The 24,628-nt window shown below is 40.6% G+C and overlaps 1 protein-coding gene across 1 annotated transcript in view; it reads left to right on the top strand.

Annotated features, from left to right (window-relative positions):
* LOC122798810 (single-pass membrane and coiled-coil domain-containing protein 3-like) overlaps nt 1-21,044 on the top strand; it is a 63,267-nt gene extending 42,223 nt beyond the window's left edge. The window contains exon 2 of the mRNA XM_044067932.1: nt 19,082-21,044. Coding sequence (XP_043923867.1) covers nt 19,099-19,770 — 672 coding nt within the window. The 5' untranslated portion in view covers nt 19,082-19,098 and the 3' untranslated portion in view covers nt 19,771-21,044. The remainder of the gene's footprint in view (nt 1-19,081) is intronic.
* Nucleotides 21,045-24,628: the final 3,584 nt, after the last annotated feature.

The following is a 24,628-nucleotide window of genomic DNA, read 5'->3' as shown; positions in this document are numbered from 1 at the left end:
CCACCCAACTGGTAAAATAATACTATCTCACACTATAGCCAAACTATGGAACAATGTCCCCACACCACTACGTAATATACCTAACCACAACAATTTCAAATCCATGCTTCTCTCCCATCTCTCCTCCAAATGCGAATGTCCTTCACATGCTCCCACCTAAAACTCCCACACTACTAAATCCACACCTAAATCATCATTTCTTTGCCTACTTTAACTTAATTCAGAGAGCTTACTCAGAACACCTTTTCATAAATCTTTTGCATGCATGCCTCTGGCCTACCTTACACATATTCTCAAATGTTCATTGTTTGTTTTTCTTATCCATTGTATCCATAATATTGTTTTCCTCTGTAATATTGTTACTTTGTCTCTATTCGTATGTATTTGTATGTCTGTTTGGGGCTTTTCCCCTCGGGTCTCCACTGAAAAAGGGTAATTCTTACCCAGCTGGACCAGCCCAGTTAACAAATGCAAATAAATATAAATAAATAAATAATATAGCTAGAAGTGCCATTTAAATGCCTGGAACATTACCCATGGCTAGTTAAGTGTTTAGAATCTATGTGATAGGTTTGAATATATAATTAATCTAAACAAGATCTAATTAATTTAGTTTTCCAGGCCGTTTGTTTCATTTTTGTGTTTCAATGATCTAAACACGCTAGAGACCTGCTACAGCAAAATTGCCAAATTCGCCACAGGGGCATCCTACCGTAGTCACCACTGTCTCTCACTTGCTGAACTGGGCTGGCTTGAACTCCCTCACCTCCTTCAATGGTATCAGCTATCACTCGCCCGCAAACTAGTAAACCATCCAGTAAATGTCCCATCCCTCCAGAATCTACTCCAACCCTATCGCACCACCAGACCACTAAAATCCAGGAACAAAAATCACTTGCAGGTCACTAAAGCCAATAACTCGGCTGGTGAAGCACTATTCTCTTGCGCCATAGCCAAATTATGGAACTTCCTCCCACCCACAATTACCTCCATACCATCATGCACCCACTTCAAAACTTTACTAAAAGCGCACCTAAAAACATGCTGGTTATGCCCTTGTAACTCCCACTCTAATATCACCCTCCCCTTCCAACCACTACCTTTCTTTCCACCCCACTAACTACCTTGATTATAGCAAGCTCAGATGCTCATAAGCCAGTACTTATTATACAGCAGGAACTTCTTATTGTAACATTTGTTAATGTCTGTTATGTACTTCACAGATAAAGATTCTAGTTGTCTACTGATGTACTATGTTCTTCATCTGTAAATATGTTGTAAATAATTGCTATGTAAATTGTTAATCGCTATGTAATCCAATGTAACTACTGTCTGTTTACTTTAACTGTGGAGCTTTTCTCCCCGGGCCTCCGCTGAAAATGGACCTACGTCCAGTCGGACACTCCCAGTCAACAAATGTAAATAAATAAATAAATAAAATCATATTCAAGCTTAATGAGGCAAAGAAGATGCCAATCAATCCTTAGAAAACCAAGATCAAGTAAGGCTTTAACGGATAAAAAGTGGAGGGGTACTTGATCTATGCAATAGTCCCTGATTGCATTGTCATTACAAGATATTTTAACTTTGTGATCATCTGTACTATTAATTTGTGCTGGAAATGTGACCCATGGAAGAACTGCCATAACTACTCATGGTCACATGTTGGTGCTTTTCCTACAACTGTCCAGGGTCAGACCAATGACATGCATACTATCCCTTGGTATCTATTTTGGGACACTTTTTATGTTATATCTTGTCTCTGTACCCCTACATGCCTTTTGCACTCAGTGATGATTTTTCTAGATGTTGGATACATGAGAGAAAAAATGCCAGCTCTGATGCATAGTTGAACGACGCAGTGGTGCAGCAGTAGCATTGTCACTTCAGAGCAAGAGGTTTTCCAGTTCATTTCTTGGCTGAAGTGCCTTCTGTGCGGAGTCTGCATGTCCTCCCTGCATCCATGTGGGTTTTCTCTGGTTTCCTCCTACATTACAAAGACATACGTCTGGAGCGTTTCTCTCCAGGTCGCTGCTGAAAATTGGCTTTATTCTAAGTCAGACTTTCATGGTAAACAAATGTTAAATAAATATGTAGCAACTGTCATGGCACACATGTTTACATCATTTAGCTTTTCCACAATGGCCTTGAACAGATCAATAGAAAGTCTTACGACACATATGCCACATGCCTCCTTGTGCACCAGAGACTGGTGAAATGCTACAGCATATAGTGTGCTTTGTCCTTGTTCTGAGATATATTGACCAGACATATGTCCCATCCCTGATTGTATACCACTGACTGGTGAAATGCTACAGCACATATTGCACTGTGCCCTTTGTCTGAGATATACTGACCAGACATATGTCACATTCCTGATTATATACCAGTGACTGGTGAAATGCTACAGCGCATATTGCACTGTGCCCTTTGTCTGAGATATACTGACCAGATGTAACTCAAATGCTTTAGTGAGCATGAGATGCTGGGGAGGGGGTTTTACCACTATTAATCTGCTGTGTCCAACATGTGGCAGCTACAAGTGGTGGTGCTGATCTGTGTCCCCTTCTTTCTCCAGCTGTGCACTGTTGAAAGCCTTTACCTATTTGATGTACAAAATGTAGCTTTGAGTCTTCATTTCAGCAGTGTGCTGTGGCTCAGGCATGGAATACGTCGTTTTTTTAGACAAATACTGGATCACATTCTTTGAGGCATCCAGACATCAGAATTATCAGTTCTTGATATAAAACAAATGCTCCTTTAGAGCACATGTTGAATTATGTGCGCAGACTCAGATAACTGCCATCACCTGAGGTTGCATCTGGTACAGAGTAGCATTGGTGCAATGGCCAGTCTTTTCCACTCCCTGTTGCTCTTCCCTATAACATTGTTTTTTACTATTACCAGCACAGACAATAGCACAGTTGTCTATCCCTTGGTGAAGGACTGATACATGGGACTTTTTTTAAGTATTAAGTGTGTCACTGTTACTGTCATATTAGATATTATAAACTCTGTACTATTTGCCATGGGTTTGGCATAATGTTTAAAGTCTTCACCTCATAGGCACAAGATACAGGGTTTGATTTTGACCTTGGTTTATTGGCTAGGATTAAATTGGCCCTTCATGGCAATTAGCCTAGTATTCCCTGTGAACTTATGAACCTATTATGGGATATGCGACAAAGGGGGATACTGCTAGCACAGCTATCTGGAATTTTGTAAATAATTGTATGTCATTTGTGAATATCAACATGATCTATATAAGATGCTCGTGTTACAAATGTATTAGAACTTTATGTCATAAACATATCAAATGGATCTCTACAGACATGTGTATTAAAAAGGTATTTTATAAAGTGCTTGTACTTAAAATGTAACCACAGTGTGCCCTGCTGGAAGAGAACAGGAATGTACATGCAACATTATAACTGTTTAAATGTATATATTTTTAACAGTGGAAACTGAAAAATAGATGAAATTAAATTACTTTGTAGGCTAGGCCAGAGACATAATGCCTGTACTAGGGAGCTTTCTGTATTGTCCTTAGGGTGAAATAATTACTAGTCTTGAAATGTGGAAGAATGCAATTGTTTTATGACTTCCAACATCTGTCAGATATCTAGTCTATGTGTTTTTTCAGGAATATGCTAAATACTGCCAGATTCCAGCAGTGGGGGTTTCACCTGGGACAGTCAGATGGCAAGAAGTTATGTCATTCTGCAAGCTATTACATCAGTAATATTTGAGATATTAATTTAAAAAGTCTCTTAGAGAGACAAAGCATTCTATATTGGGTCTTGCACCTGACAAGAACCATTCACCACACCATCTGCCTTGCTCTATATGTAAGTTTTTAGGTTACAGTAATTCCCGCAGATACATTCAGGAATATAGCAAAGCTTAGTTTAGATATATTTTCTTTATTTATTTGAGATTGCCCTGTAATGTTTTTTTAAATATTTCCTGTGGTTTTGGACTCTGATGTCACTGTGAATATGCACTGTGTATGTTCTTATTATTTTATTATTTGTTATTAAATATATTTAAACCTTTCATTGTGGTTGATCTGTGTAGAGATATTTAAGTTTTGAGAGTACTTGCATATTTATTTGGTGTCACTATGTAGACCACTCCTAAAAGCCTTGCTCTTGGTCAAGCTACCATTTGTATTAATATTAATATTACACATTAAGATTGGATACCCTTTGCTAGGGGCCTTAAAGTAGCTGATAAGGAGTTTACTGGTGGCAGTGATAACTACTGTATAGTCTAGGAAAAAGGGGGCAGCTAGTAAATCTGTGTCAGCCTTTCCCAGGTGTGTGTGTGTGTGTGTGTGTGTGTGTGTGTGTGTGTGTGTGTGTGTGTGTGTGTGTGTGTGTGTGTGTGTGTGTGAACTACTTGGGCAGAGTCACGAAGCACTGGTTGGACAAAGAGGGTGCTGGAGGTCTTAGCTTGGTCACTCAGCTGAGATCTCAACTCTATAGCTGTGTCAGTGGGGAGTCTTACTTGTGATATGGAGAAAGAGGGAGAAAACAGCCCCATACTGACTGTGGTCTCTGTGTGCTCTTAAGGGAAATTGCACTTGATGCAGAAAGCTGTATCTGGAAATACTGAGTGTGTATGTGTTGTCCTCCCAGTGTACGTTCCCCACTGGTACCAGTGGTGAAGATTGAGGCTCCTTGACTACTGGTCCAGTGGAGGGTCATCACAAGGTGGAACAGCTTTTGTAATATATTTATATACTACATCATCTCCTCATGGTTGCAGTCTACTGTAGTGAACATCTGCAAACCCAGTGGGTTGTAGTTAAAAATTTAATATCTGCTCCTATGTGATGCAGTGTACAGGTTATGACTGCATTCATTATCCTTGGTACAGAACATTTTCAGATGTCTAGAGCACCACCTGTACGGTGAAGAAATGCACATGTGGCTATGATGCAGAGGGCATTACCAGCTCTGCTGACAAATGGGATGAGCCCAGAGGGCCCATACTATGCATAGTCAAATGAAATGAAGCACATTACCATAGGATCATAGGATCATAGGCGGTTACTAGGCTAATAGCCTTGGGGCTCTTACAAGCTTAGCCAAGAGTTTATCCCCAACAAAGAAACCTCAGTCAGCACCTTTCGCCCCTGTCAATGAGGGACAAAGGGGGAACCCCTGGGAAAAATGTGTGCTTTCCCATCCACTCATCAAGGTTGTGTTTGAAGAGGATCAGCAAGGAACTCTTACATGTATGGGAAGTCTATTCCAGAGACAGGGCAGCCTCTGGGAGACAAACCTGTCTCTCCAGCAGGATTTGTTGATGTTGCATATTAGAGTTAGGTCTATCAAGTGGGTACTGTGTGAGGAGTTAGACTTATGGATATGGAGCATCTCTGGTAGGGGAGGGTCCGATATTACCTTGTAGGCGAGACACAGATCAGCTCTGAGCAATCTGTATGATACGGAGTGATAGTGATTTCAGCCTGTCCACATAGGACAGGTGTTGGAGGCCATGGATTCTCTTTGTGAGGTATTTCTATGGCCTTTCCAGTTGTTGCAGGTATTTGGAGAGGTACATACCAAATGGGGAGTTATACTCAATTACAGGTCTAATGAGGGAGGAGTACAGAGAGGTAATGACCTTCTTTTTTCTGGATGCAATCCCTTTACTTATGAGATGAACCAAGTAAAAGGCTTTTCTGACCACTGCCTCCACATGATAGTTGAATGTGAGATTGTTGTCAACCTGAGTACCCAGGTCTCTCACCACAGGTTGTGTGCTTAGGGGGTTGCTGTTGGTGTGGTAATCAGTAGGGGCCATGTTTTTGCCAAATTTTATGATAATACATTTTTTGGGTTTAACATAAGGCCATGACTTTGGCACCAGTTATTTGTAGCTGCGAGACCCTCCTGCAGTATGTTAGCATCATTTGGGGAGTCAGTGACAGAACCCAACTTACAATCATCCACAAACTTGGTCAGCCACAAGCCCTTGGTCTTTGCCTGGACCTCTGAGAAGTAGATGCCAAACAGTAGGGGTCCCAGGACAGATCCCTGGGTAACACCACTAGTGTTAAGTCTGCTGTTGGAGGTGGTGGGGTCAATTTTGACCATGTGGGTCCTATCTGTGAGTCAGTTGGCCACCCATCTGATGAGACAGGGATTAACACCAAGTTGTGTTAGCTTTTCAATGATGCCCAAGTGGGGGATTGTGTCAAAGGCCTTGGCCAGGTCAAGGTAAGCTGTACATACTGACTTTTCCTCATTCAGGGCCTTGGTGACCGTCTCATAGATGTCAACCAGGTTCAATAGGCAAGATCTGCCCCTGACAAATCCAAATTGGGTGTGGTCTAATGTTTGGAGATTGTCTATATCCTTGTTTATGAGAGCCATAATTTGTATTTTATTTATTTATTTTATTTTATATTTGTTGACCGGGATAATCTGACTGGATATATGTCCATTTTCAGCTGAGGCCTGGGGAGAAAAGCTCCAGTTACAGAATATAAAGATTACACAAAAATTCAGATACATTGTAAAATATTACACAATGAGTCAAGCATATTTTTTAGTGAAGCCCCCAACAGGGACTCACAAGTTACACAGTTTTTCAGATTAAACAAAATCATCAGGTTACAGCAAACAGTTTTGAGTTGGGGTAATAATTTTGTAGCTTAATCAGGGTTGGTACAGGGACAAAGCCAGTGCATTTTGAAATACTGTTTGAGGTCTTTTTGAAGAGACATAGGAAAGGTTGGAGGGTAATATGGGTTGGCAGTGAATTCCAAGTTTTGTCAATGAAGTTAGCAAACAGGGACTCACCAGCTTACTTATTAGCTTTGTAAGTTTGGACCAATAGCTTATTGGATGAGCGTAGTGGCCTTAAGTTACTGTATGGTTTTATAATATTTTTAAGTGAGGTAGTAGAATTTTCAGATGTGCTATTAAGAGTTGATTGAATTGAATTAAGCTGGGCAGTTCTAGCCACCCTAGAGGATTAAAAGGTTTTGGCAGTGATGAGTCCTGTATGTTGAGCCAGTGGTAAATCTGGCAATATGGTTGTAGCTGTGTGACAGCTTGCTTAGTTCTGATTTATTTAGGTTGGAAAGTATAGGGGAGGCGTATATAAGAGCTGAGAGTAGGTGTGAGTGGGCGATTGCAGTCCTAGCTAATGCAGTTAAAAATAGGTTCATAGGTTCATAGGTAGGTACTAGGCTATCTGCCCAAGGGCATTTATAAGCCTAGCCAGAGTGTGTCGGCTATTGCCGCCCCATTGATTAATTAACTGATCCTCTGTCAAGCAGAACCAGTGAAGTGATCCCAGGGGTGTATTTTCTATTACCCATCCAATCATCAAGGTTTCTATTGAAGAGTGTTAGTGAGGGGCTGTGCCTAATGTAGTTTGGAATTTTGTTCCAAAGCATTGGGAGTCTCTGTGACAGGAATCTATGCCTCCAGCATGTTCTATTAATTGTTGTGGTGAGGTTTAGCTCACTAGAGCACATGGCTCGCAGTGACTTGGATTTCTTTAGGTGGAGCATGTCCATCAATTCTGAGTTGGACATGGCTTTGTTAGTCAGGCAGAGATTACCTCTGAGTAAGCGATATGCCACTCAGTACAACCGGAGTTTTTTCAGTCGGGCTGCATAGGACATATGTTTGAGGGCAGTAATCCTCTTGGTGAGGTACTTTTGTGGTCTCTCCATCTGTTGGAAATGTCTTGTGAGGTACATCCCAAATGGAGCATTGTACTCTATGATGGGTCTGATGAATGACGAGTAGAGGGGCACTATAACCTCTTTATTTCTTGATGCGAACCCTTTAGTAATTAAATGGGCCACATAGAAGGATTTCCTAACTACTTTGGCAATATGATTGTCAAAGGAGAGATTACTATCTACCTGGGTCCCCAGATCTCTTATTACCTCTTCTGTATTAAGGGGGCTGCCACCTATGTGGTAATTCGTGGGTGTTTTGTTTTTCCCAGACGGGATGACTATGCATTTTTTGGCATTTATCTTGATGCCATGACTTTGACACCAGGTATCCGTCTCAGTAAGGCCCTTTTGGAGGATGTCCATGTCAGCCGGAGAGTCAATTATGGCTCCCAGTTTGCAGTCATCAGTGAACTTGGTTAGCCATAGTCCTCCTGTGTTTGCCTGTACTTCTGAGAAGTATATGCTGAACAGTAGAGGTCCCAGGACCGAGCCTTGCAGGACACCACTTGTGACTGGTTTAGAGTTGGACCTGGAGCCTGCTATATTTATCGTGTGAGTTCTGTCTGTAAGCCAGTTGGCAACCCATCTCATGACGTAGGGGTTTATGTTCAGGCTGGTGAGTTTTTCTGTATTACCCGAGTGGGGAATGGTGTTGAAAGCCTTGGTGAGATCAAGGTAGGCTGTGTGAACAACCTTTCCTTCGTCTATGGCCTTGGTGACTGTCTTGAAGAAGTCAACCAGGTTTAGTAGGCATGATTTGCCCCTAACCAGCAGAACTGGGTCGGGTCAAGTGTTTGGCAGTCCTCAATGTCTTTGTTAATGAGTTCCATGATGATGCGCTCCATAGCCTTGCAGACCAGGCTAGTCAGGCTTATGGGGTGATAGTTACCAGGGTCAGTTGTGGCCCCTCTTTTGTGGAGTAGAATAACCGTTGCTGTGCACCATTCTATGGGCATGTAGCCTGCAGAGAGGCTGAGGTTGAACAGCGTGTTTAGGTGGGGGGCTAGTTCATTCTGTAGTTCATGCAAGATTCAGCCTGGGACACCATCTTGCCCCATTAGCACTGTCTTTTTTGGCTTTTGAAAGGGCTATTTTCACCTGTGCATCTGTGATTTCTGGGACACTTTTCTGGCTTAGAAGAGAGACTTTGGAGTGATTAAGTATCAGTTTTCTGTACTTTCTTGCTGTACTTAACTGTTTTCTACCTAAACACCGATTTTCCAGCATTTATTGTGATTTAAAAGTTTGTTTTTGTTTCACATATTGTACTTATTTGACTGCCTGCACTTTTAAAAAATCATTTTTTGTTTAAATAATTTAACCGTTGTAGGCTACACACTAAAGTGCAATAGCCTTTTCTGATTGTTTGTAGTCATTTAAAGCTGTTTTAAGTGGGGTTTTTTTTTACTGTTTTTGCCTTATCTTTTCAAAAAAACAAAAGAAAAAAAAATCCTTGTTTCCCACCTTTTTAAGCTAGTAGAGTCCAGTTTTCAGGCTAGTGCTGATTTCAGGGCTGTGATACTAGTTTCTGAGTTGCCCATACCTTGCTTGGATAGAAGGAAGTTTCTCTGTTCACCTGTGACAGAGGGGAGCTTTGAGCAGCCTATCTGTCCCTGGAGGAGTGGTTCCAGCCCAGAACTTAGTAGTTTATTGACTGTTTTTGGCTAGTTTCTATCTCTTTCATTTGCCTGCTATAAAAAAACAGTTTTGCATGGTTTTGCGTGCCAGGCAGCGCCGGTTAGCTAGTGTTAAATTATTCCCAGCTCCACTAAGTCTCCTCTTCAGTTTTTCCCTTGAAACTAGTCTAACTCTTAACCTAAGCATTCAAAAAGCATCCTACAGCCCAGCACTTGCTCAGACCTAATAGCAAGCACTAATATACCCCGACACTTGATTGCCCAGCAGGGCAAGGCTCTTTATTCACCCTTCAGCTACCAAGTGACTAAGCAGCTCACCTACTATTCAGGCATGACCAAAGGGCAATTTCAGGTGTACTCTCCAATCCAGCTGGTGAATCTGGGTATCCTGAGGCAATGTTACAACTGCCTCATGTACACAGACAACCCTCTCCTCCTACCACAAAACACTAACATATGCAAGAGATGCAATTATACAGCCAAAATGGAGGCTAAGCTGTCTCCACCCAAGGCTGGAACAGACAGTCACGAGGAGAAGGTAAACACTTGTACCACACCTCCAGCCACACATAGACCTACTATACACTGGCAAATCTTCAAGCAAATGGCTTGTTTCTGTATAGAGATCCAGGCTTCTTATTGAAGGTTTTTATGGTTTTGTTGACATGTAGATCAAATTTAAGATTATTATCTATAATTACCCCTAGAAGATTAGTATGGGTGTCTGGGGAGATAGAGGTACCATTGTTGGATGTAACAGAGAAGGAAAATGGGGGTAGATCTACTAGTGGAGGTAAAGAGTAGAAGTTTTGTTTTGCTGGGGTTCAGCAGTAGACGTTGGTTAGAGAGCCAGTTTTCAATAGTGTTAAACGTGTTCTGGGTTAAGATTTGCAGGTCTGATGGGGAGGAGGCTGTGCAGATCAGGGTGGAATAATCTTCATATTGAATGCAGGTAGCTTTAGGGATAGCAGTGTGAAGGTTATTGATGAAGATCGAAAAGAGTAGTGGTCCTAAAATGGAGCCTTGAGGAACACTGAGTGTGAGAGGTAGCTGGCTGGACAGTTTACCCTGCCATAATACAGCCTGTTGTCTACCAGTCAGATAGGCCTGGAACCAACAAATTGCATGGTTGTTCAGGGAGATGGATTTTAGGGAAAGGATGAGAAGTTCAAGGTTGACCATATCAAAGGCCTTTGATAGGTCAAGAAAGAAGGCTGAGGATAGCCTATTGTTATTCCTGTTTTGGCTAATGGCATCAGTAAAGGAAAGGAGGGCAGAGTTGGTTCTGTGATGTGGCCTAAAGCCATGCTGAGAGTTAGACAGCAGATTGCTCTGTATAAGATAATGCATTAGTTGCTTATGTACGCACTTCTCCATTATTTTGGCTAGTGGTGAAAGAATGGCAATGGGTCTATTGTTGTATAGTTCTGTGGAACTACCGTCTTTATGGAGTGGGATAACATGGGATATTTTCCAGAGGGAGGGGAATGCACCATTGGATAAGGTTCTATTGATCAGGATAGTGATGGGGTATGCAATGGCTTCTGCAGCTTTTTGTAGGTACTCTACAGGGAGGAGGTCAGCAGAAAGGGTAGTTGGTTTTAATTTTTTTTATTAAGGATTGGATAAAAGTGGTAGAGGCAGGTTGGAAGCTAAAGAGGGGATGAATAGTGGGTAGATTAGAGGTAGGGTTGGAGTGTATGGGAGTTAGTTGATTAGCTAGGGATTGGATTGTTTCAGTGAAAAAGTGATTAAAGGCACTAGCTATGGTCTCTGAGGAATTATGGGTGAAGTTTGATGGGGTTGGGGTGGTTGATGATGAAAAAGCTGATTTATGCCTGCCCAGAAATTTTGGGGATTGTTTTGGTGTTTATGTAGAAAATTTTGATAGTAGCTTTATTTGTCTAGCAGAATGGATTTTTTTGTTTCTTTCCTGAGTTGGCGGTATTTTAAATGGTCAAGAGGTGCTTTAGTCGACCACTCCATGGCTTTACACAACAGACTTGTCAAGCTAAGGGACGATAGTTCCCACTTCAGTAGTGGCACCACCTTTGTGCAAGGGGATGACAATGGCGGTTCTCCACTCTGCTGGAATGAAGCCTGTAATTAGGCTGTGGTTGAATAGGGTGCTCAATGGCAAAGCTAGTTCTTGCTGGAGATGGTGTAGAATACAGCCTGAGATATTATCAGGTTCCATGGAAACTGTGTTCTTTGCATTGAATAGGGCCTTTAACACTTGATCTATGGAGATGTGAGGTGTGGGACAAGTATTGGGGATGTTGGCCGGGCCTTTGGGGGGCCAATAAGGGGGTGAAGTTTGCACTGAGCCTATCAGCTAGCTGGTTGGCTAGGTCAGCAGGAAAATTATAAGTGGTACCATTAACTACTAATTTGAAACAAACTTGGGCTTTGCCATGGAGGTTTGTAATGTACCTGAAGAAGGACTTGTGGTTTCTCTTTGTTTTGAAGTCTAGTTTCAACTCATAATTGGCTTTGGAGGTTTTCACTAGTGATCTAATTTGCTTGTTGAGGCAGAGCAGGGAGATTTTCCAATTTGGAATTTGTTCCTTTTTACCCTTGGACAACAGTTTCTTCCTTTTATTGTAAAGCCTGTTGACAGAGGATGTCTACCAGACAGGTTTGTGTTTCCTTGAGGAGCAGGTTTTAGTTCTGTTGGGTATGGATGAGTCCATGCAGTTGTACAAGTGCTTATATACTGCATTGGTGAACTGTTCAGCATAGTTGTCTGCATCCTCTGAGGGGTGTGGTAGTGTGAAGCTGCTGATACCCTCCCTTAGGAGGGTGTAGTCAACTTTTGAGAAGTGTTTTAGCCTGGTTATGGTTGGGGATGGGTTGGGTGGGACAGAAAGTTCGAATGAGACAGACTGATGATCTGAACTCTCCAGGAAAGAACATACTATGGGAGTAGTGCAATGGTCACTCATGTTGGTGAGAACTAAGTCCAGCGTGTTATCTCCCTTTGTGGGGGATGAGAACAGCTGGTCTAGTGTGTTAGAGTTGATGAAGTCAAGAAATTGCTGGTGCATGCATTAGTGCAGAAATAATTCACCCAGTCTATGGTGGGGTAGTTGAAGTCACCAAGAATCAGGGTGTTAGGGGGTACCTTGATGGAGTCAAGTAGGTCCAGGTAGGAGGAGTGGGTCTCCTGAGACATGGAAAGGGTTTTATAGCTGGCTATAACTTGGATGGGTGTCTTGCCAACTGTCAGTTGCACCTGGAGTAATTCCAGGTCGTCATGTTGGTAAACCAGTCTAGAGCTGTGCCTGTATTTAATGAAGATGGAGACTCAACCACCTTTTGTCTTTATGACCTTATTTTGGGGTCATAAAGTGTGGAATGAGGTATAGCCTAGTAAGGCAGGGGGGCTCTCCGCAGCCCTGAACCAAGTTTCCGTGACTGTACAGACATTGGCATCTTCCAGTGTGAGGAGAATCTCTAGTGAGTGCATTTTCAGATTAAGGATCCTAGCATAACTTTCAATTTGCTTTTTGACAGATCTTTCATGTTGGAAGATTTGTCATTGGGACATAGCCTAAAAAGGCACAATGGGGAAGGCAAGAACCTTGGCCAAGATCCAGAACCCCAGGGGTGATTGGTGGAGGCCATCTCTGGCACAACAAAAGGCCTGTCAACCATGTCATCCTAGGCAGACAGAAACTGGATCCTCTTGGAACGACACAAGAAACTAAGCCAATTGTTGAAGTCAATCATTTTTTGATGGTATTGTGGTATCATTCTTGGTGAAGGTAGGATACGGCTTAGGGCTAGGGTCACACCTACCTGGAGGACATACTCTGAGAACTCAATCATGTCTCTCTTCATATAGTCTAGGGAGGTATGTCTCACGTCATTCACATCAACATGGACAATGACAGAGAGATATTTGTACCCGTTGTGGAGGGATTTAAGTGCGTGCATGATGTGGCAGATTCTAGCACCTGACAAACAGCTGATCGTGACCATCTCCTTGTTGAGCCTAGTGAGGGGGACATCAGTGTGTCTCACTATTGCATCGCCAGTGACTAGTATGTTTGGTTTATTGTTATGCCTTATGGGCTGCATTGGTTTATTGTTATGCTTAATGGGCAGTGTTTATGAGACACTGGCGTGTTGACTACTGCGTGTGATGTGATTGGCATTGTGTGTGGAATGTTTGTGAGTGTGTTTTTGGGGTCTCTACTGTTTAGGTAAGATTTTGTTGAGGGCCCATGCATAGGTGAGTGTGTGACTCTGTGATGTGGGTGGTGTGGTGTTTGTGCTGGCAATTTCCTCTTTGTCAGGATTATTGACTATGGAGTGAGAGAGCATGGATTCCAGCTTACTGATGTAGATGCATTTCTCACAAGGTGAACAGTTATGTGCTAGGAGAAGGGGACTGTCCGTGAACATGAGGCAGTTGCTACACTGTATCAGTATGCCCATGTCAACCAGGCTGGCAGGGGAAACGGATGTGAATTGTCCATAGTGCTCTGAATACTTGGTGGACTTAGGGAGACCAGAGTTTGATGAGGGTTTGTCTACAAAAACCCTAAATGTAAAATAATTGGCCTGAAGCATAAGTTCTAAAACCAAAACTAAGACACTTAGAATAGCATATAAATTTAATCAGGCTACTAACAAGCAGTAATAAGTGAAGAATAAAAGAACTTGAGCACTTAAGAGCACACAGAACAGCAAACTGAGGTAATAAAGAAGGTAGAAGACAGTTACAGTAAGAGCAGCTGAATAAAGAAAAAAAAAAAAAATATATATATATATATATATATATATATATATATATATATATATATATTTTTTTTTTTTTTTTTAGTGGAGAGGGATGGAATAGAGCAAAATTAAGAGTCTACAGGGGTTGTCCTTCCCAAATGCTCTGTCTGTACACAGTGGATAGAGCTGAAGAAATGGGACTGGTAGGAGGGACTGAAATCAAAATATGATCTCACTGTACTTGGTTGAGTGAACAAATGAGATGGGCCCAAGAGGAGGGGCCAAACACAAATCTACAGGAGGGGCGGGCAACTCCAAAGCCACCAAGGTAAATACCACAACAAGAATAGGAAGGGTGAGAAACTTAACTGCAGAAATACAGAGAGACTGCAATATTCAATTAATATTCAATGAAACAAATAAATAAAATGCAGTACTATCTGTAACAATGCAAGGGCAGAACAAAGGATACTTAACGCAGCTTGAACTTCAGTTGATTGTAGGTAGATCACAGCCAGCCAAACAGCTGAGATATTGAGCAGAAATAAATACAGAGATATGTGACTAACAAATTATAAGGCAAAGAGAAACCCTCTAGGCTAAGAGTTAAACACCGAATATCAAAGAAGTGAAACATCTATAACCCCCACTGAAACCAGGTGGCTACACTTCTAGCAGGCTAACTGCAAAGAGACAGAGAAACCACAATATTCAATTAATATTCAATAAAAAAATAAAATAAAATGCAATATTAATGCAAGAGCAGAGCAAAGTATACTTAACTCAGCCTGTACTTCAATTGATTGTAGGGAGATAGCAGCCAGCCAAACAGCTGATATTGAGCAGAAATAAATACACAGATATGTGACTAAATCATAAAGTATAAAACAAATAGCACTATCATACATAAAGAGAAACAGAAACATGAAATGATTATGTGAGATCAACTGTAAATATTTCAATAAGATGATTAATGGTCTTAATAAACAATGAGGTTTTAGGAACATCTTAAAGCATTCAAGGCATGCAGTTCATACAGCCTACCTCGATCTGGTCAAGGCCTTTGATACCATTTCTCATTCAGGAATTATTGATAAACTAACCAAACTAAGCATCAACCCCTATATCACTAGGTGGGTTGCAAACTGGCTCACAGATAGAACCCACAATGTGAAAGTAGCGGACTCCAAGTCAGACTGCCAACCAATCATGAGTGGAGTCCCATAGGGATCGGTCCTGGGTCCTCTCCTGTTTAGCACCTACTTCTCAGATGTCCATACCAACACGGAGGGAGTCAGGAAGACCAAGTTCACAGACGACTGCAAGCTGGGAACTATTATTAACTCCTTAAGTGATGTAGACATCTTACAGAAATGCCTCACTGAGACCAATGACTGGTGTCAAAACCATGGCCTTAAGCTTAATGTCAAAAAATGCATCATCATCCCCTTTGGGAAAAACTCAGTTCCCACTAATTACCACATTGATGGGAGCCCACTGAACACTGAAGGTGTTATAAGAGATCTGGGGACACAGGTTGACAGCAACCTCTCCTTTGACCACCACATTGCCACTGTGGTCAGAAAGTCCTTTTATATGGCACATCTCATTACCAAGGGTTTTGTATTCAGGAAAAAAGAGGTCATCATCTCTCTCTACTCTTCCCTGATTAGACCAATCATCGAGTATAATGCTTCATTTGGCATGTACCTCGTTAGACACATGCAACAGCTGGAAAAGCCGCAAAAGTATCTCACAAAGAGGATCCTAGGCCTTAAACACATGTCCTACATGAACACACTCAAAGAACTCCAGCTATTCTTTGTCTCATATTGTCTACTAAGAGGCGATCTCTGCTTGACTTACAAAGGCATGTCTGACCCAGTTCTGATAGAAATGCTACATCTAAAGAAATCCCAATCCATCTGCACCACACACTCCAGAGAACTCAACCTCATTATCACAATCAACAGAACATGCTGGAGGGACAGGTGCATAACCCAGAGACTGGCCATGCTCTGGAACAGACTTCCCATACATGTCAAGCAATGTACCTCAATGGCCTGCTTGATGAGTGGATGGGAAATAGAAAGTTCACCCTGGGGATTAGTCCAGTGGCTCTACTTGACAGAGGCACTGGGAACTAAGGTCAGGTGGCATGATGCCAGGGTAATCCTATGGGCTAGGCTTGTAAAGGCTCCAGGGCCATTAGCCTAGTACACTCCTATAAACCTATGAACCTATGAGAGAACACATCTGAGGCAGTGAGTTAAACAAAGAAGGAGCATGAAAGGTAACATAGTGATCAGCAGGCGTGTCTAACTTCAAACCAGGAAATACCATCAGCTCCTTTTTAGCTGCATGAATGCTATGCACTGGGTGGCTAATATGTTTATATTTTATGCTGGTGAATTATGTAGAATCTGAAATATCGTCATGTTTTACTGACATTCAAGTAATATTGTTTGTTACCTGACCATTTGTTTTCTATAGTATTACATCGGAATATGTACATGATCACAAATGCATTTTCTGTTGCACTGTCGTTTCCTTTTTTTTTCCTTATTCTGATATATACTGACCAGACATAAGTCGCATGCTGAAAAAATGGACTCTGCTTAGTAAGGCTAAATCAGTAAAGAAAATGTAAAGAAATAAAATACATAAATAAACATTTCCCAACTGACCCTGTACTAGAAGAGGTGGTCTTGATCAGTCACTATACAGTGATCAGTTCAATGCAGAATTGTCAGCACCAGCGTGACTTGGTTTAGTCCACAGCACCTTTGACTAACACATTTGTGTACACTGCTAACAGATTTCATAGGTAAATACTAGGCTAATTTTCCTGGAGAACCATTTGAGCCTAGCGAATAACCCAAGCTTTGAATCAAACCCTGTAGCCGGTGTCTATGAGGTAAAGACCTTAACCATTATACTAAATCTTTGCGAGTGTAAAATCATTCCATTTTGGTTTTGCATACATTTTTTGAGTATATTGCCTTATGGCAAGTTAATTACTGAAACATTTATACTGTTCAAGAAATGCAGAAAGCTTGATAATGCCAAATATTGCATTTATTCAGCGCTTATAACTATCTCACCATTTTATGGACAACTACTTCATACAGCAATTTCATATGTGAAAATCCATTAATACTTTTTTATGAATTGTACATTCACTCAGCATTGTTACTTCAATCTTTACTATACTGTTTTCACAGGCTTTTGCAGTTCCTTAAATATGAGTGTCACCCACTGTGTTTTTTTCTGTTATGTTGAGCTTTTCTGGTGGTCTATTTTACCTACATTTGTTTGCCTGAAATGTGTTTTTGTAGGTTCATAGGTTCATAGGTTGGTACTAGGCTATCGGCCCTAGGGCCTATACAAGCCTAGCCATAACAATTCCCAGGATATTTCTTCCCAAAATATTTACTTCCCTGGGCCCCTGTCTAGCAGGGTGACTGACATGATCCCCGGGGTGAATTTCCTGTCTCCCATCCAATCGTCAAGGTACCTTTTGAAGAGGGCCAAGAAGGTGCTCTGCTTGACATGTATGGGCAGTCTATTCCACAGTATGTGGAGTCTCTGGGTCAGCAACCTAGCCCTCCAGCATGGTTTTGTTCATTGTGATGACAAGGTTTGGATCCCTGGAGCATGTGGCTCTGAGGGATTGGGATTGTTTTAAGTGGAGCATGTCCAACAGCTCAGTGTTTCACATAGCCTTGTACGTTAAGCAGAGATCACCTCTGAGTAGACGATATGCCACAGAGTATAGCTGGAGTTTTTTTAGATGGTCAGGATAGGGCATCTGCTTTAGGCCTGTGATTCTTTTAGTGAGGTATTTCTGCAGCCTTTCCAGCTGTTGCAGATGTCTTGTGAGGTACATACCAAACAGGGTGTTGTACTCTATAATGGGTCTAATGAGGGATGAGTACAGTGGGACAATGACCTCCTTTTTTCTGGATGAAAATCCCTTAGTGATGAGGTGTGCCACATAGGTTCATAGGTTAGTACTAGACTAATTGCCCTTATGGGCCATTTTAAGCCTAGCCAATTACCCCTGTGAGAATCAAACCCCGTACCTTGTGTCTGTAAGGCAAACACCTTAACCATTATGCCAACCTCCCACCCATAGAAGGATTTCCTGACTGTTGTGGCAATGTGGTTATTGAAGGTGAGACCACTGTCCACCTGTGTCCCTAAATATCTTATCACACTTTCGGTGTTTAGTGTGCTGCCACCTATGTGGTAATTCACGGGTACATGTTTTTTCCCAAAGGGGATAACTATACATTTCTTGGCATTGAGCTTGAGCCCATGGCTCCTTTGAAAATGTCTAGTTTATTTTAGTAGTCTAATTCTGAACTGTTCTCATTCTCATTTAAGGGAAAATCTGCCATTTCTCTTTGCTTCTCCAAATAGTTGAATGAGTATATTCTGTATAATTTCATCCTCCCTTAATTCTTATTAGCAGACCCTTCAGTATTCTTGAATTCTTGCATTCTCAGGTGGGTGCACATGTGTTGTTGTGTCTTTCGGCTTTTCCCGGTTAGGGGTCACCACAGCAGAACTCCGGTCCGCTAATGATTGGTAGTTGATTTTTACGTGCCGAGTTACCAGCCCTGACGCACAACCTTCAACGAAGGTACGTCCATTCATGCCCACGCAGAAGACGCTCTAGCTGAGAATTGAACTGGAGAGCATCTGACTGTGAGGCAACAACGCTACTGCAGCACCACCAGCGTGGATAATAGTGTTAATCTTAATACTCTGAATTTCCTGAGCTTTCATTTTACTTTTTGAGGCTTGCAATGCAGATTTTACATTAACCTCATTCCCATGCTGTTACTTTTGGCTAAGTAATAATGTAAAAATTCTTTCAGTGGTACTGTTCCTATTTTTTTGCTGCATTTCCTGTAAAGAAAGTGGACATTTTCAGATAACACAACAGTTTTCTTCATGTACGAAAGAACTGTATAATCTTTGTACTTCTCTCTTTCAGATTTTAATCGGAAAAGAATGGCGTGTCGTGATTTGCTTTTCCCTAGTAATGAAAAAAAAAGGAATCAAACTATTCGTTTACATCAGGATATAGTTTCATGTGTAGAAAGAAATTTTGATACTACCAATAAAGTGAGTGAAATCTGTAATAAGTACCTTCATACCAACTTCTATCCAATCAAGGTGAAAGAAGCTGATACTCTTGAAGAGAGTTGTAAAGTTCTGAAAATGCAAATACATCGCATCCAGCAACATTTAAGCAAGATCGACAACGAATTAAAGAATGCTTTGGAACCCGACCTTTATGAACTGTTTCGTGATGTTTCTGTTTCTGTTTCTGAGAAACAAGAAGTAATAAGCAAACGTATGAAAAAACGTAGACAGATTGTCACAGTTTCATATGTTGTTGTAGCTAGCATTCTGTGGCCGGTACTGAGTGTTGTGTTACATCAAACTATAGAATCCATCTGTAAAATTATGGCATGTTGTATTGGGGTTCTCCCAGTGATTTTCTTGGGAGTAATTGCCCTTATAATAAACTATTTTATTGGCAAAAAAGAGAGCGAAGCACTTGATGAGGCTATAAAAGAATACCAAAAGGTACTGTCTGATCTTAAACCAGCAACAGAACGCTATCAATTTGCAGTAATGAAAGCATGCATAAAACTGGATATCCCATGGGAAAAGTAAAATCATTGTAATGTATTATTTGATTTTATTATTTTTTTTTTTCAAATGCAAGCTTAAGTCATATCTAATAGAGAGATTTAATTAGTGCTTTAGTATTGACTGCTCAAATATGCCTTCAGCTCAGAGTAACAGTAAACCACTTTCTAAGAATCTAAGAAATGGAATACCCACAATAAGATGATAGTTATCAAGATTATCAGAATCTAAGTGAACCATTTAAGGATAGGAGTAACTAAAACCTTATTAAACTAGGCTGGAAACATCACATACCTAAATGAGGTTCTAATACTATATATCACTGACTAAATGCCTCTGGGGATGACATACAAACCTAGAAAGACAAGTATCCAGAAAGCGTGTGTTAAGATGCATACTGGAGATAACAACTTATAGGTCATCAATATCAGGAATAGCAAACCATTCAAAGATTGAACTAAATAATCCTCATGGTGACCATCTGCAAAACAGAAATGGCTTGGAGTTATTAAAGATGTAACAAAGGCAGTTTTATCAGAAAAGTAGCAAGTAGACTAGTCACATTCTTCAGATGTGAGAAAGAGAGAGAAATCACTGGGTATCGAGACACTGTAGGTTGGAAAAGTAGTCATCCACTCAAAATAAAGTTGTGCGATGGTTAGAAGCTTCATCAGTCTGTCTGGAAAGATATTTTGACTTCAGATGGCAGATTTCAGGATGCTTTCATGAAAAATGAGTATTTCTTCTAGGGTGCTAGTCTGCCTCTAACTTCATTCTAATCTAAGACCAGTCCACCTCAGGGACCAGCCTTTTAGTTATAAACAAAGGACATAGCTTGTTTCTTTCCATCAAGTATTGCATACATTGGGCCATAAAATAAAAGATTAAAGGTCATGCATGAAATGAGCTCTTGCCTTATCTGACTTTCCCTGAATAAAAATTAAGTTAACATTTAACAAATTAGACTTCATTTATTGGTGAATGACATTTGGATATCCATAATTTGGACGTCATTGAGTTAAGCACATTTCTAAGTGCAGCAGTAGAAACATCATTGTACAGTATCCTGGGTAGAAGTATCATTACTGCAATCGTTGTGGTATGTCAGTGAAAGCTATGCAATCAAACAAGAGTCTTACTGATTTCAAAGCCAATGCTAATGACTTCTGGCTGACTAAATCTGCAGATGATTGCAAATTAAGAATAGTCATACAATCTCCCACTCACACAAATGTTCTCCAGGAAGGGCTGGCACAGACAAACAACTGGTGCCAGGCCCATGGACTAAAACTAAATGCCAAAAAATGCATAATAGTACCCTTTGGGAAATCATCCACCCATGGTAATTATCATATCAATAATACACCCCTAAGAACTGACCCAGTAGCCTGTGACTTGGGGACACACATAGAAAATAATCTAGCCTTTGACCATCATGTGTCTACAGTAGTGAGGAAATCATTCTATGTTGTGCAACTTATAAACAAAGGTACGGCATCGAGCTCCAAGGACGTCATTCTTCCACCGTATTCAGCATTCATCAGACCTATCATTGAGTATAGTGCCCCCTTTGGAATGTACCTAGCCAGGCATACCCAACAATTGTAGTGACCACAAAGGTTCCTCACTAAAAGAATATAGGGCATAAGTATCATGGCCTGTGCAGACCTCCTCAAGGCCCTACACCAATATTCTGTGTCCTACAGGCTGTTGAGGGGAGACCTATTCCTGGCATTGTCAGATCCTGTCCTGATCAACCTCCTGCATAACTTGCAAATCAAACAGCACCAGAAATGCCAGTTCTCAATACTTAAACCTTGTGTATGATATAAATAGGACCTTCTGGACAGAAAGGTATGTATCCCAGAGACTACCTAGTCTCTGGAACAGGCTTCCCATCCATGTGAAGCCGAGTTCCTCCCTAACCAAATTCAAGTTTAACTTGGACAGTTGGATGAGGAAAAGGAAATCCATTCCTGTTTTCGCACCTATGTCTCTAATGGACTCAAGCAGTCTGTGAATGGTTCATATCCTAGGCCCCTTCTTGTAATGTTTATTCTCTTAAGCCCTGCTTACACTTAGCAAGGGTACCAGAACTTGTCAGAAATTTGGGATACATAGCTAGGCTTAAAAAGGCTCTTGTAGGCATTGTTCTAGTGAACATTAATGAACCTATGAGTCTATTGGACACTATTAAATAGGAAGGCAGGATATATTCATAAGTTCATAGGTTCATAGGTGTGTACTAAGCTAATGGCCCTGAAGCCTTTACAAGCCTAGCCACCCGACCTTAGTTCCTAGTACGTTTGTTGAGTAGAGCCACTGAAGTGATCCCCGAAGTGAATTTTCTATTTCCCATCCACTCATCAAGATTTCTGTTGAAGAGGGTCAGCAAGGTGACCTGCTCGACATGTATGGGAAGTCTGTTCCATAGCATGGGCAGTCTCTGGGTTATGTTCTGTTGATTGTTTTTTTATTTATTTATTTAACATTTGTTGACTGGGAATGTCCAACTGGGAATGTCCAACTAGGTTCCACAGATCCTGTTTTCAGTGGAGGCCCGGGGAGAAATGCTCCAGAAGCATGTCTTTAGACTCATTTGTGGTAATGAGTTTGAGGTCTCTGGAGCGTGTGGTGTGGAGGGATTGGGATTTCTTTAGATGTAGCATTTCTAACAGAGCTGGGTCAGACATGGCTTTGTAAGTGAAGCAGAGATTGCCTCTAAGTAGGCGATATGAGACAGAGAATAGTTGGAGTTTTTTGAGACTTTCCTTATAGGACAAGTATTTAAGGCTTCACCTGAACATTTTAATGCAGAAATGTTGTTACTCATATTTTGTTCCTTTAGCAGCAGTAGCTGTGCTGCATACAATGTACAATACAATACTTTTAGTGGTCAACTAATCAGTATACAAATACATACAAGGCTTTTCATTCACACTCAGCCATTTATAAAGTATGTTATTCACTTTACAGTTTTCTACATCAACAATATGCAATAAAGTTTCTTATTACCGCCAGATTTATTTATGCTTACTGACATTTGACAACTTTCTGTATTTGTTTGTAGAACCCCCTTCACCTCTGCATGTTTCCCTTCCTCACCTTTTACCTCATCTAGTTCCTCTCTAGTTATCCCTTCTCCTATGCCAGTCATATTTATGTATCTTCTTTTAACTATTTCTTGTTACTCCATTTCCTCTTTAACCAAATCCAAATTCAGTAGTAGTGCGATACTTGCATTATAATTCGCAAGTCTTCTTGCAATGTATGCAGCCTAAGCTATCGTTCTCAATTTCTTTGATTTTATTTTAAATAATTTTTCATGTGATATTTGAGAAATGTCTTGCATTTATAGTTTTTGATGTGTTTGTGTTACCTTATGCCTATTGTAAGGTAGTGGCATTAAGTCACTCTCCCAACTCTCATCTGTATCGTTCACTTGTTTAATTGTTGTTTTGTATTTGGCCCACATCATAGAGAAAAAGGGTGTATGTATCTGTCTATTTACCAGATTGACAAACTAATAAACAAACTACCACAAATGGCAATGTTATCGTTTCTCTATTAGCTTTCCTGTGTATACTCTTCATTTTTTTTCAGATACATAATTGCAATTAATAAGCATGAATTGTATCAGTACCTTAAACCCAATCAAATATAATTTATGAATAATTTTAATATCAGTAAACATAATTAATTTGTAAACACTGTTTTGTCATGTTTTTTTTTAATTCATCATTGTAACAAAAAATGATTGTCATGTCAAGTTTCATGCACTGTTATCAATATGAACACTGCTCAGTTCATAATATTAGATGAAGAACCATGTGCATGCATGAGATGCATATTAGTTAGTTCTTACCATCATCTTTTTGTCAGAGCTGCTTTTCACTCGTAATCTCCGAACATATCTATATCTATCTATATTGATATCTTATCCTTATTCACATATCTATCAATATATATATATATATATCTGTGTATATATATATATATATATATATATATATATATATATATATGTGTGTGTGTGTGTGTGTGTGTGTATAAATATTGATAGATAGCCCATTTTTTTAGTGGAGGCCTGGGGAGAAAACTTCCAAATTGTTACAAAACATTTTAAGAATAATAATTTTACAATCTTCAAAAATATAACAAAAACATTTGCAATTTAAATAATTATAACACATTAGACATACACCTGGATTCAATAAAGCGTACACGGAGCTAATCTCCATGTAAGCATAGTGACATGGCTTGAACATGGAGTTCAGAGCCTGTGTGATCCAGTAAACAAGGCGGGGGCGTGCACGAGCCCCCAGCACTATTCCGACATGGATGCGATGGAATAAAGCTAATCACCTCATTTGCTGGTGAAAACCATGCAAATAAGGTGAATTAGTGATCCAGCAAGCAGACAGGCATCCATATTGGAGCTCTGTCTGCAGCAGAAATGTATTCGGTTACTAACCATGTACATTTCTGCAAAAAACAAAACGGGGACATGACAGCTCAAAGTAAAGCATGTATTGTGTTTATTAGGCATGCCAATGGCCAAAACTATGGCCATTGGCATGCCAAAGTGTTTTAAAAATCAAAAATCAAATTTTAAATGGCCGATTTCAGCCATTTAAGTGGAGCAGAGCAGTGCACAAACACGATCATGCAAGACAAAAAATTAATAAAAAGGGCAATAAATGTGAAACATGCATCTTGCCATTATACTGGGTAGCATGCAGACTCATAACAATAACAGGTAACAGTAGTTGCTAAGGACATAGGCTCCGGTGAAGTGGTTTAACAAGGGACTAAGGCAGTAGGGTATGTAAATGAGCTAAGTTTATCAAATAGCAAAATGGGAGACTGCTGTGTCCGCAGG

Source organism: Protopterus annectens, chromosome 3.part1 (assembly GCF_019279795.1).
Source record: "Protopterus annectens isolate FY-2018-M chromosome 3.part1, PAN1.0, whole genome shotgun sequence".
Lineage (NCBI taxonomy): Eukaryota > Metazoa > Chordata > Ceratodontiformes > Protopteridae > Protopterus > Protopterus annectens.
Note: the sequence above shows the minus strand (reverse complement) of the source record. Positions and strands in the feature narration are given on the sequence as shown.